Source organism: Phaethon lepturus, unplaced genomic scaffold (genome assembly GCF_000687285.1).
Source record: "Phaethon lepturus isolate BGI_N335 unplaced genomic scaffold, ASM68728v1 scaffold7832, whole genome shotgun sequence".
Classification (NCBI taxonomy): Eukaryota; Metazoa; Chordata; class Aves; order Phaethontiformes; family Phaethontidae; genus Phaethon; species Phaethon lepturus.
The window spans coordinates 47,379-59,992 of record NW_010525537.1 but is presented as its reverse complement, the minus strand read 5'-3'; the positions used below and the strand labels follow the sequence as shown (position 1 = coordinate 59,992).

Genomic DNA, 12,614 nt, shown 5'->3' with positions numbered 1-12,614 from the left:
CTGATACTGGGTGCCCTCAGTGCACCCTCAGTGCCCCCACCTCAATCCCCACAGGTGGGAAAAAGCGGGGGCCAGCAGGAGCTGTTGGGTTCCCCTAGGAATCTGGCTGCAGACTCAGATCAGGAGTCCACAGCTAGACTGGCACATCTGCTGTGGCTGGGAATGCTCCCAGGTCCCGCAGCCAACTGGCTCGGGGTGGCCCACACTGCGCTAGTGACCTCTCCTAGCCTCCCAAATGAGGTGGCTGTACGCAGACCGCCTCCTGGGGACGGTCCCGGGGGTGTGCCAACCGTCACTTGGCCCCGGGGAATAGTTCAGGCAAATGTTAGTTGGCCTGGGTCAAAAGTGCGCCAAGGACCCTGTTAACAGCGCAGCAGGACAGACAGTCATGGCTGGCCCCTGGAAGCACTCTGAAGCACTATTTGCTTTGCTGGGCTGGCTGTAGCAGTAGTCTTTGGCTCTATGGTGCCCAGGAGGATCGCCTCAGAAATCTAGTGTGACCCCCCACAGTGCTAACCACTCCAACAGCAGCTTCTTGTCTTTCTCCCACATATGGTGTACGTCCCAGCAGGCTTCAGCCATGCAGGATGATTTTTGGCTAGCAGTTCTGAGGTTGAGAAATTTGTCTGTCCCTTACAAATGTGATTTAAAAAAACCCTTTTGAGATTGCTCGGAAGACAGGAACGAGTCAGATGCCTAATAGCTTCTACTAGATGAAAGAAAACATCACGCAGTGGCCTGGAATTGCTGATCTAGTTCAGCCTATTTACACCCCATTTTGAAAGCAACTGGCCCTAGAGTTGGTTGAGTTAGGGATTGCACTCAAATACAATAGCACATGCATTTTAGGGAACCTTGCACCTCTATCTTCCTCACAGATAGAAAAGTGTCTGTGACTGAGAGGGGTGGTTGGGTATTGTACCAGTACTCCATGTTTCAGCCACTCTTCTGTTATCTAGTGCGCCCCAGGGCTCTAGGACCTTGGATGGTTAAGACGTGCAATAAAATGAGGCGACTGCAATGGGTGAGTTTTGAGACACCTTTGTGTATGTGTACAGACACCTGCATGGGTACGCACAACCTTGATTTAAACTGTGGGAAATTCCTCCTCAGGGAGTTTGTGGGTACCTGTTGAGGTATTGGGTTTCCTAAGAAGGAGAATGCCTTCTGCAGGCTTGATTATCATGGGGTGTGACATGGAAAACCACAACTAAAGCTCTTGTCTTTTCATGAAAACAGTTGTCTTGGGAGAATGTGATTACATCAAAGTTGTTTCATCTTTTAACAAAAAATCAGGATTATTAACACAAACATCAAAATAGAAAAAAATCGTTCAAAGTTAACATTTCTGAAAGAATGGCTTTTTAATTTCAAGCCTGAACTGGAAGCATTTCAGAACTCTGTGCCCTCAAAAGTCTTCAACCCTTTGTTCGGATTAAGAATGGAAACTTCTCTTGAAATGTCAAATATTTTGAGGAGTAGGGAGAAGATGAAAAACCCATTTACAGACCTGTTCCCATCAGGCAATTATTAAGAACATCTGAGATGATTTCTAGATAATCTTTTATGTAAAACTTGGTGTCATCACCACGTGCTCCACAAATCCCAAAATATCTTAAAAATAAAATTTAAGCAATTTACAAATTCTGTTAGGAAATTTTAAACAAATTGCATTGGTACTATTTCCTTATCTTCTTTACTTGTAAAGTCACATTGATTTGCTTCAATAAATTCCAACTTTGCAGGTTGCGAAGAGAGAAAAGATGGTTTATATTTTCCCTCTATCAACTGTTTCCAGCACTTTGGAAGACGGGCTATGTTGTATTCTGCCATATTTTCTACTATTAAAGCAAAAGTCCTCTTAAATTTTACAGGAATGAAAGCAGGTGATACACTAAATAATGCTTGCTTTTAAATGTCCTTCATGACTAGTTTGGCATGGGCAGCGAGATCGCACCTGATCTGTTCTTGATTTTGACTATTTCTGTGTCTGACAACGCAGCAGTAAAAGCTTCTCATTAACAACGATGGCTAAACAAGAATATAAACAGAGCGTGAAGTTTCATGTGTAGTATTCACTGCAAAGGTTTGTATTACAATAGTCCCAATAAAAGAACAGCAGAAGATTTGCTTTTCCATCAGCAATACCAATTACGCTCTCCTCCTTTAGCAACATTCACATACGCAGTTTTGCAACTTATCAGTTGCTAGTAATATAAAATTTATTTATTGAATAATGTCTGCTGTCTACAGAAGGCTGATGTATTCTAGATGTAGGTCAAGCCTTAAGAAATTTATGAATATTTATCACTCAAATTTGTCATGCCATTCTGCATGCCAGCAGTTATTACAGCTTGGACAAGAAAGTGGAAGAAATTGTTGCTTGTTCCTGCAATATGTCAGTTTTTGTTCTGTGTGCCATAGGCCACAACATCAATTAATGTATCTATCAATATTGATACCTATACTGTAATTTTTGAGCCTAGAACTAGATAATAAGGGGAGCATATCATCCAGAAATACCCTTTTGTGCAAAAATTTGTGAATTCCCATTACAAGTGAACATGGAAAACTTGTGTCTGCATATATATACCCATATATTGTGCATGTACACACACACAATTATATATGTATACTTATATAAAATGATTTTAACATAAACCTCTTCACACTGATTAAAGTAGCATGGCAGTTAGTATGGCTTGCCCCTCTACATGACTGCCTTTCTTGAGTAAAACCACAAAAGGCAGAGATTTGAATTCTGTCACCTGTTTTCAGTTTTTTGCATCTATACTAACCTAAAGCAAAGGGTTAATGAGGTTTCCAGAAATCATGCCTCCTACAAAGTTAAACATAATAAATACAAGAAGTTGCTATCTTATAGGAATTGCCTTTGTGAAGGCTTTTAACCTCTTAATTACACTCTTGAAAAGACTTCTGCTATTTCAAAGGTTTCAAGACATAATTCCCATTGTAAATCAGAAACCAATGCAAGAACCACCTTGTGAACAGAAAATTCCTAGACTGCATGAAACAAGAAATTGAATCTGTGCACACCTTTATCTGACAGGCACAACGCCATTTAAGCAAACAAAAGAATAATAGTTTTCTTTTCCTCAAAGAGGTCTCTCTTGCTGGTGATCGTCTTTCAGGTGATAGTACCTTTTCTGTACAAACCTGTATCATTCCATCTTGGGTCTGCTACACAGCTGTCCAAAGGTTTCCACTGACCACTCCTATTCTCCCTCTGTTTTAATTCTGTCACAAAACATTGGTCCTTTATATAGACTGCACAAACTATGTTTGGTTTACTTCTTCAACTTCTTCCCCCAAAGAAAAAATATTTGCAACAAAGCCTGAGTGAGACTGTCATTTTGTTTAGAAACTGTGCTGAAAATTCAACAGTGTCTTTCAGAGCAACAAAGGGACTCTTGTTTGCTTGGCTTATCGTGTTTTGGTCCAGAACGTGTACGGAGTGATGTGATCTCAGCAAGATTTTTTTTGTTTGTTTAGCAGAAAGAAAATCTAATATAGTCACTAGACCAGCACTTTCTCATGACTTTTTCAAAGATCAAAGGAAAGAACTGTAACCTCAAAAGTATATGGCTGAGATATTTCAGTCTGTGTCTGGTCAATAAAGAAAAAAGGCACTGACCAAATAACAATTATAAGATAATTAATTCTTAGGGCTGTTTCACCTTTAAAAACCTTAACGAATGCTTTGTATATTATGGAGGTAAATGTTGTTCAAGAGGGACGTAAGAACCTGGGAGCTAATACAGTATAATGTATGTCTGTGTAGTGGTAAGTTATACACAGATGACATAATTTTGCTGAAAATCAATTAATTCATTAATTCTGTTCTTCAGATTTTGGCTGAACTGAATGTATGCAAAATATGTTAACCTCCTGGTGGAACTTCTTTATATACAAAAAAGAAGAGCATGTTCAAGACGGTACGTTTCTCAATCAATACATCCTAACTCTAACCAGACTGGACCGATGCTCACTCTAACCTTGTCATCGTTAAGACTTTTACCAGTGACATTGGTGATCAACGCAGTGTCACAACATTTTTTGTGACAGTTATTTGAACTTCCAGATTGACTTCCACATTTGGATCTTGGAAATTTTTAGGAAAATAATTTTATTTCAAAGTAATTCTGGGAAAATATAAGGTGGTCAACTAAAGCACAGAGAAGAGCTCTGTCCAAAGAACCTGCCTGCATATCATCAATCATCTAGATATTTTATGATGCACATTCAAAATCATTAGATACTTTAGAACACGTAGTATTTTTTTTAATCAGGTGACAGTGGAATTCTGTGGATAATTCAGAAACATACTCTATTTACTGCAACCTGCATTGAGACAGCAAGAGTGGCCTTGTGGTTGCAAAATGTGAACTGTAAGTGCAGCAGAAGGAACTCATGATACTCAGTTGACTGAACATGGCAGATGAATTTCAGTACAGATAGGTGTCAGGTGAGGCACTTATGGAAAAGGCAACTCAAAACTTTACATCCCAAACTCTTGACTAGCTACTAACATGCTAGAAAGAGGTCCTGCAGTTGTAATAAGTATGAAAATAACAGCTCAGTGTTCAGTAAAGGTTTAAAAAAATAAGCAAAACAAAGTTTGGGGAGTTAGTAGGAAAGCAAACAAAAAAGGATCCATAATTCCCCTCTATAAATCCATGTTCTGCAAACTCTTTAAACGTGCTGTGCAGGTCTGATCCCTCCTTGACTCCTCTCAAATCAATGAGAACTGAAAAAAAGTTCAGTAAGAATGACAAGGATGATCAGAGGAAGGGAATAGCTCCCACATGAGAAACAATCCTAACAGCCTACATCTGAAAAACATGACTAATGGAGATAAAACAGAGGTCTATAAAATCTGGCATACATCAGTAAGGAACTGCCATTTCCACTTTCTCCTGATGCTGCACTTAAGGGACATCAAATGTGGTGGCAAGTTCCAGGTAAATAACAGGAGGTACTCCATGCTACACAGGACTAGTTGATGAGCAGATATGCTGCCACAAAAAATCATGAGTGTTATACTGGCTCAAAAAGCAACTGTACAAGCTCATAGAAAAAAATTCTTTAAGAGCTATTAAGTTCAAAAAAGCCACAACAGGTTCAGTGAGTCCCTGAGTGCAAACCTCCAGCAGCTGTGACAGTTTACCAGAGGAGTACTATTATATTCGTTGCCTGACCTTCTAGTTTTCCTTTGACATCTGCTGTTGAAGACTGGATACTGGGCTAGGTCAGCTTTTAGCATGGCCTGGTACAACCATCCTTACGTTACAGGGCAGTAGCACATCAAAATAATTTCATTCATACCACAAAGCAGACTATCCTCACTCCTGGTCTACCAGTTCTGGCATGGGTTCTGTTAAAATTGAAGCTCGTGGACTGAGTCAGCATGGCACAGTCAAAAACTATAAAAACGGAGACCTGCCTGAAGCACAGAATATAATTAAGCATCCTTTAGTACACTTTGTTTCATGAGTTAATAGTGTTTTCCATACTGCTTAAAAAGAAAAAAATTACACCAAATGAAAAAAAAAAACCAAAAAACAACCAGGGAGTAATTTGGGATTCTTTCTTTTCCCCTGTAAAGAACCTTAACAAGAAACCATGGGAAAGACCAGTGCTCAAGGGACCGTATTCTTCTTAACAGACAGAAAGCATTGCATGGCAAGGAGTGTCTTCTCAGACGGTGAACTAGTTCATAACACTGCAAAGAAGCTGCTGGTGTCATGAAATTACTGGAATGAAAACAGTCACTTTTGATGTCTAATTGAGAGTACAATTCTCTTGAAAAGCAGCTCAAAGAAAGTTAAAAGAAAAAGTTGATTCAGCACATTATTAAGTGATATTAACAGGTAATTAATAGGTAATCATATATTACTGTTCATGCAAGGTTACAAGTTGCTTTATCAAGTATACTCACAGAGACTGCAGGCTGCGCAAGTTCTGGAGCGCTTCAGTAGGAACCTGGCGTAGCTGGTTATTCTGCAGCATCCTACATTTTGAGTAGCACAAAAACAAGAATCAGCACAGTAAAGATAATTTATTTCTATTTATTTTTAATTTTATTACAAGCTTACCTCCTTTGTACTGGTTCTACTTCAAGATTACAAACAAAGGAAAGCTACACAAATACTCTGTTCCTCTGCCCTTGTCAAATGCCAGTTCTCTTCAAAGCAAACAAATACCTGTAGCATATTAGCTTTGTTAACAGCTACACATCAGCTTTGAGCAGGATTTTCAAAGCAGCTAAGGAAGTTAAAAGAATAAATCCAATTTGCTTTCAATAGGGCTTTAGCTCCTAATTGCCTCCAGTCATTCTGAAATGGTCATCCTCATGTACTGACTTTGTTTTCCTTCTGAAGTGCTTCAGTTTCTTATTCTGATAAAGCTGTGAAGGATTGACTCTTGAAATCCTTAGGAAAATGCTACTATGGCAAATGGAACTTTTAACTGTATGAGGAGTTTATGATTTAGTTTGAATAAAATTTTATCTTTGTAAAAACTGCTGAATTTTCCCCAATGAAATAAATTTTCTCAAATGGAAGGTTGCTAGCAATGACCTGTCAAATCCCTTTTCTAAAATATCACATCATTTAGCTTGCAAAGATTGAAAAATCACTTTTCATTCCAAAAGAATCTTTTCCTCCCTTTGAATACAGCCTAATATCCTTGTTTGGACCAACTCCTACATATATAAAAGGATTCTATGTGGGTAAAACTGAAGTAGTACATGCTGCCTTCAAAATCACGCGTACTCGACGGGACATTGTAAACGAAATAATTTTTGGCAGGCCTAAATCTCTTTAGGCCAACAAGAGCTACAGCTGGCCAGCTTAAGAGTAGATGGAGTGGGAAACTCTTCGTACTTCTTTCCCAGTTATGTATTTTTCAGTAGAGCTTTGTATACTCTTACAGTGGCATCTGGCTTGGCTTGGTGCTGCCTAGGAGGTTGGCGTTCTTGCTAATAATACAGTTTCTGTGAACTTTACATAGGCAAAGATCCCCGCTAGTATAAATATTGTGAGATGTGGCCTGCTAATAATTTTAGCAATTACATGTACTGTCTTATTACTCCAAATAATACAGGGTTTTGTCATATTTTTAATAATTTATCTTATAGTAATTACATCACAAAGAAAAAGATACGAAATATGAACCGCATTTTAAATTACATGGAGTTCTACAATAATGGTTTTTCCCCCCGGGCTCTCAAGAAAAGGAAAAGGCAATTTACCCCAGTTTTGTGTCATCATGAAAAGTCTACTAAGAGTTTTAGACTTGAAATCAGAACTTTTGAGACCATTAAAGAAACTATTAACTAAACCAATTTTTACCTTTGATATTTTACAGAGACATCTACTTGATGAGCAAGTTGGTTTTAGAATGCCATTAATGTTTTCCAACCTTTGTATTTAGGATATTTTCTATATGAAAAAACAAAGATTTAATGATGTTCATCTGTATCTTCACTTCAGTTGAATTGTTCAAAATGAGCTGATCAAAATATGTAATTTACTTGATCAAAACTTCACTGGTTAATTAGTTCCCTGGAGCATTTAGGAAATCAGAAATATATCAAACAACACACAGTTTACTTACAGCACTTTAAGACTGAAAAGGCCAGCAAATGCTCCCTTAGGAATGTATGTCAAGCCATTTCCTGCAAGACGTCTGCAAAGTTTGAAAAAGGAAAAGAAAGAGAGTGAATACTTCTTCTCTTCATGTGGAATTAATTTGGTTGTTAAAAAGTGCAATACAGCTATGTTTGAGCGACTAATGCCAGAGGCAGTAGTTTAAGAGCCTTGTTTTGTCATTAATACACTTTTAAAAGCAAAAAAAAAAAAAAAAAAGAGAGAAGCCCTTAACTGTACAGTTGATTTACTGACAGTTGGACTGCAGAGACAAAAATGCAATTTCATTGCAAATCAAGCTTATCGTTTAGAATGCACACCTAATTTTTCATATTATTCTTTTTAAGGATTACAGCAATCTCAGCAACTAAAATACAGATATACTGACAGGCATGCACTTTTGGAATTGTGCATGTATGGTGCCTGTGCACATTTAACTCATTTGCACTAATATAAAAATCTATCTGCACAGTAATGACCACAGTACTGGTGGAATCATAGTTTTCCCTGTGAGCAGATGTGTAATAGGTTGGCATAAAGTGTATTTGCTAAAATTTGTAGGGCTTTTTCCCCTAATTCTATTGCATCTTCCTTCTCAGAACGCCTGAAAGTATTTTACAGACCTAGCTAAGTACATCAAATACCTCTGTAAAGCGTGCCACTCTGACAAAAAAAAAGAATGCATTCTGTAAGGTTTGTGCCTAGGAAAGAGATCATGTATTTGATGTGAAATAATGGCATTTCTATGTTCCCCATCAGTGCAATTCCAGAGCATCTTGCATTTAGCCTCCCGACATCTCAGTTTAGCATGAATGTGCTATGATACCTGTACCCAAGCAGGAAAACTGACTGGTAAGGGTCAGTTTCCCAGTCAAGTTACTCTGTGCCAGTAGAGCCATAGTGTCTGTTCTTAGCTGGCAACAAAGGCAGATTGATATGACGTAACCGTCTTCTACTTGCAGACCAAGTTAAGCCAAATGCAATTGGTATTTCTCATCAGCTAAGATACTGCACACCAAAATTGCAGACAGGTACCACAGACCAGCTGATTTGAGTGACTGAGTGCACCCCCAGCAAGTCTGCTGATGACACCAAGCTGAGTGGTGCAGTCAACATGGCTGAGGGAAGGAAGGGATGCCATTCAGAGGGACCTTGACTGGCTTGAGAAGTGGGCCCATGTGAACCTCATGAAGTTCAACAAAGGCAATTGCAAGGTCCTGCACACGGGTTGGGGCAATCCCAAGTGCAAATACAGGCTGGGTGGAAAATGGATTGAGAGCAGCCCTGAGGAGAAGGACTTGGGGGTGTTGGTTGATCAGAAGCTCAACATGACCTGTCAATTTGCTCCTGCAGCCCAGAAAGCCAACCGTATCCTGGGCTGCATCAAAAGAAGTGTGACCAGCAGGTCCAGGGAGGTGATTCTGCCCCTCTACTCCGCTCTCGTAAGGTCCTACATAGAGTACTGTGTCCAGCTCTGGGGCCCCCAACATAAGGACATGGACCTGTTGGAGCGAGTCCAGAGGAGGACCACGAAGATGATCAGAGCACCTCTCCTATGAAGACAGGCTGAGAGAGTTCGGGTTGTTCAGTCTGGACAAGAGGAGGCTTCAAGGGGACCTTCTAGCAGCCTTCTAGTACCTGAATGGGGCCTACAAGAAAGCTGGAGAGGGACTTTTTACAAGGGCATATAATGATAGGACAAGGGGTAATGCCTTTAAACTGAAAAAGGGTAAGTTTATGTTAGGTATAAGGAAGAAATTCTTCACTATGAGGGTGGTAAGGCACTGAAACAGGTTGCCCAGAGAAGTTGTGGATAACCCACCCCTGGAATTGTTCAAGGCCAGGTTGGATGGGGCTTTGAGCAACCTGGTCTAGTGGAAGGTGTCCCTGCCCATGGCAGGGGAGTTGGAGCTAGATGATCTTTAAGGTCCCTTCCAACCCAAACCATTCTATAATTCCATGCTTTGATAACAAAGCTGACATTTGATTTGTCCTCTGGCCCCTCAGGAAAGACCACAGGACTAGATCCAGAAAATGCCCTAGGTACCAAGCTGCCAGAAAGGAACCTACAGCACTGAAGTAGGCACCAGAGTTGCCAATACTGCTCATGGAAAAGGCCAGGTGCTTATGAATGCAGTTCCAAAGATCCAGCACTGACTGGCCCTTAAATGTTGTCTTCCTTGGAGTTTAGTTGCCCCAAGGTAACTACAGGGTCCTGAGCATGCCTTCTCTTTAGACATCTCTTTCATACAGAAAATAAAAATAAAAATTGGGCCATAAAGAAAGAAAACAGGATTCTAGATCCCAGCTCCAGAGACTTTTCAGGCATTTTCAATTTGTGGAAAAGGCTCCTCCCTGTACACACACACCTGCTAAGCGACGTGACCTGTAACTCTGAGCAAGTGGCTATTCCTCTCTCCACTCAATGAATTTAATTGTGCTCTGCAGAGCTTCACACAGAGCTGCCAAACTTGTCTCACTTTGGAGTACACTGGAGCCTGATGTTCAGACATCTGAGAACTGCGCACATGCACCTGAGTTCCTGCAGACAGATGATTGAACCAAGCCTGGCTCACTCATGCTCCAAGGTGAGGCACTCCCAGGCTGAGCCTATTTTTCTTGTGTGTGTGTGTGAAGGGCTTCTCCAGCTTCAGCTTTCATTCTGAACAAAAATGGTGATGACACTTTGGTTTTTGCTGGATCAAGCTGCTGTGTGCTAGGCTAGGCACACCAGACTGGGTCCCCAAAAGTAAATGCCATTTGTGGATCACTGACTAGTAGAGGCTCGGGACCTATCTAATGCTGATCTCAGTTTATGATATGATTTTTTGGAAAGACTGAAGATTGCTTCACCCCCACAACACCCTTTTGCTCTGTTATTTTAATGACATGACTGGACATGAGTCTGGACATGAGCCTGGCATGAACCAGAAAGCGAGGAGTCCGCAAAACTTCACTGGAAAAAAAGTAAGTACAGATATTGAGGTTTTCACTTACAACTATAATTTACTGCTTTGAGTGTCATATGGAAAGCTTGATAAAGAGCAGAGGAGTAAACCCATGTGTTTAAAGACTCAAGCTGGTGCTCTGTCAGGCCACCAACCCTTCTTAAGAGTGGCTGTGTTGCAGCAATTTTCATAATTGTTGCAGTGCAAACTGCCAAACACACTACATGTTCATACTGTCTGTTTGAACTGGAATACTCTTCATAAAACGTGCCAGCTGAGAAAACCAGACCTGTTTAAGAGGTCCTGGAGAAGGACTCTGGCAATTACCAAGCATGCCCCTCCCTGTTCCAAATGCAGGACTGCAGCAATTTAATTGGGACATTATGCAGATTTAAATTTTTGTTTCAATGTGTAATACTCACTTTTCCCAGCTTCAGAGCATCATCATGGCTTTCTATCGTAAGCTTAATGTTTGGCATTTTTTGAAAATGGACTGTCATAACTTTAAAGGCATTTGTATGGTACCTGTAATGTGTATCTAATAACTTTAGAAAGAAATACCTAAGCACAGAGACACACCTGTGCATGTACATGCTGCATGTCTCACTGATGTTCAGGATGGTTTTAACCAGACTGTACTGCATTTGGCTGTACTTCAGCTAGTCTCTGATGGCTAAAATTTTTCCTTGTAACTTTTTTCCCTGTTTCCTTTTATGGCCAGGTTTCCTGTCAAACTGTCTTCAGGAGATGATTTTTTCAGAGTAAACTGTTGTCATTCTCACTGTAAGGTCCATTTGGATCATCTCGCCACCCGCTATATTCCACCCTAAGAGCCTGACCCCTCCGCATGGCCCCAGCTCCAACATCTTTCAGAAGAATATCCAAAGCTGAGAGACAGTTGTAAGCGAGGGATAATGAGCCATGTTCCTGTTCTGAGTGATAATGACCTGCGCTGTTAAACTGAGATGTAATATTTTCCTCTCTTCTTTTTTTTTGTTTTGTTTCAGATTCCATCCCTTGTTTTATATTCTGCTTCTTTTCCTTTTAGATCACAACTTCACAATTATTAAATATGTCTTGTACAAACACTTTAGACAGATGAAACCACATGTTAATCTTCTTTTTGGTAGACACAGCTGCTGCATTCACTCCTTACGAGTTTTTCAAACCTCAGGTCATTCTTAAGTTCTGCTTTGAATATTTTTCAGTTTGGAAAGAGCTCTCACTAATTTTGAAGACAGTGATTAATACTGTCTTATAGGATACCTTCAGTCATTAAATTCTTTCTCGTGACAGCCTTTTCATGATTTTCTGTGGAACCAACTTCAGGCAAACCACCTATCTATTCCCCAGACGCTCCATGAGACCACTTCTGAACACTGGCACAACAGTAGCATCTTCCCAGCCCTTTGGAACTCCTCAGCATTGCAGTATTTGGTAAAAATCAGCAAAAACAATTCATTGGGATCATTGTGTAATTCTTTCAATATTCCAGGATGAACGTTAGCACACCAGTTCTTTAAGGCTTGATGCAAAGCGCACTAAGTTTGGCGTATTTGTTCCTGACCATTTTTCACAGAATCACAGAAACACTAGGTTGGAAAGGACCTTCAAGATCATCAAGTCCAACCATTAATCCAGCGCCACCATGTCCCCTAGACCATGTCCTGAAATGTCCTGAAATGCCTTCCTTGCAGGTTTTTCCTGCTATTACTGTGTTTCTATTCTCAGTCTTGGCATAGGGGAAAATTAATCCCCTTGTTGACACTACAGTACCTATCACGTATCTCTAAGGGTTTACTCTTCTCCACTTCAGGGATTTTGTTTTCCATTACCCTAAATTATTTGAGGGAAGCTGCCCAGTATTTTACTCAACTTTGGATGGACTTTGGGTAGTGATTTTAGTCTGGATGGGTAAATACCACTTTCCCTGAACAGTTGAGGATGTACATACTATCTGTCTCTATAGTTCAACATTTAGTTAATGATTTCTGAG

At 40.1% G+C, this 12,614-nt stretch overlaps 1 protein-coding gene across 1 annotated transcript in view; it reads right to left on the bottom strand.

Annotated features, from left to right (window-relative positions):
• LGR5 (leucine-rich repeat containing G protein-coupled receptor 5) overlaps positions 1–12,614 on the bottom strand; it is a 52,296-nt gene that overhangs the window by 29,067 nt on the left and 10,615 nt on the right. The window contains exons 2-3 of the mRNA XM_010282785.1: positions 7,639–7,710; positions 5,960–6,031 (exon numbers count right to left, since the gene is read on the bottom strand). Coding sequence (XP_010281087.1) covers positions 5,960–6,031; positions 7,639–7,710 — 144 coding nt within the window. The remainder of the gene's footprint in view (positions 1–5,959; positions 6,032–7,638; positions 7,711–12,614) is intronic.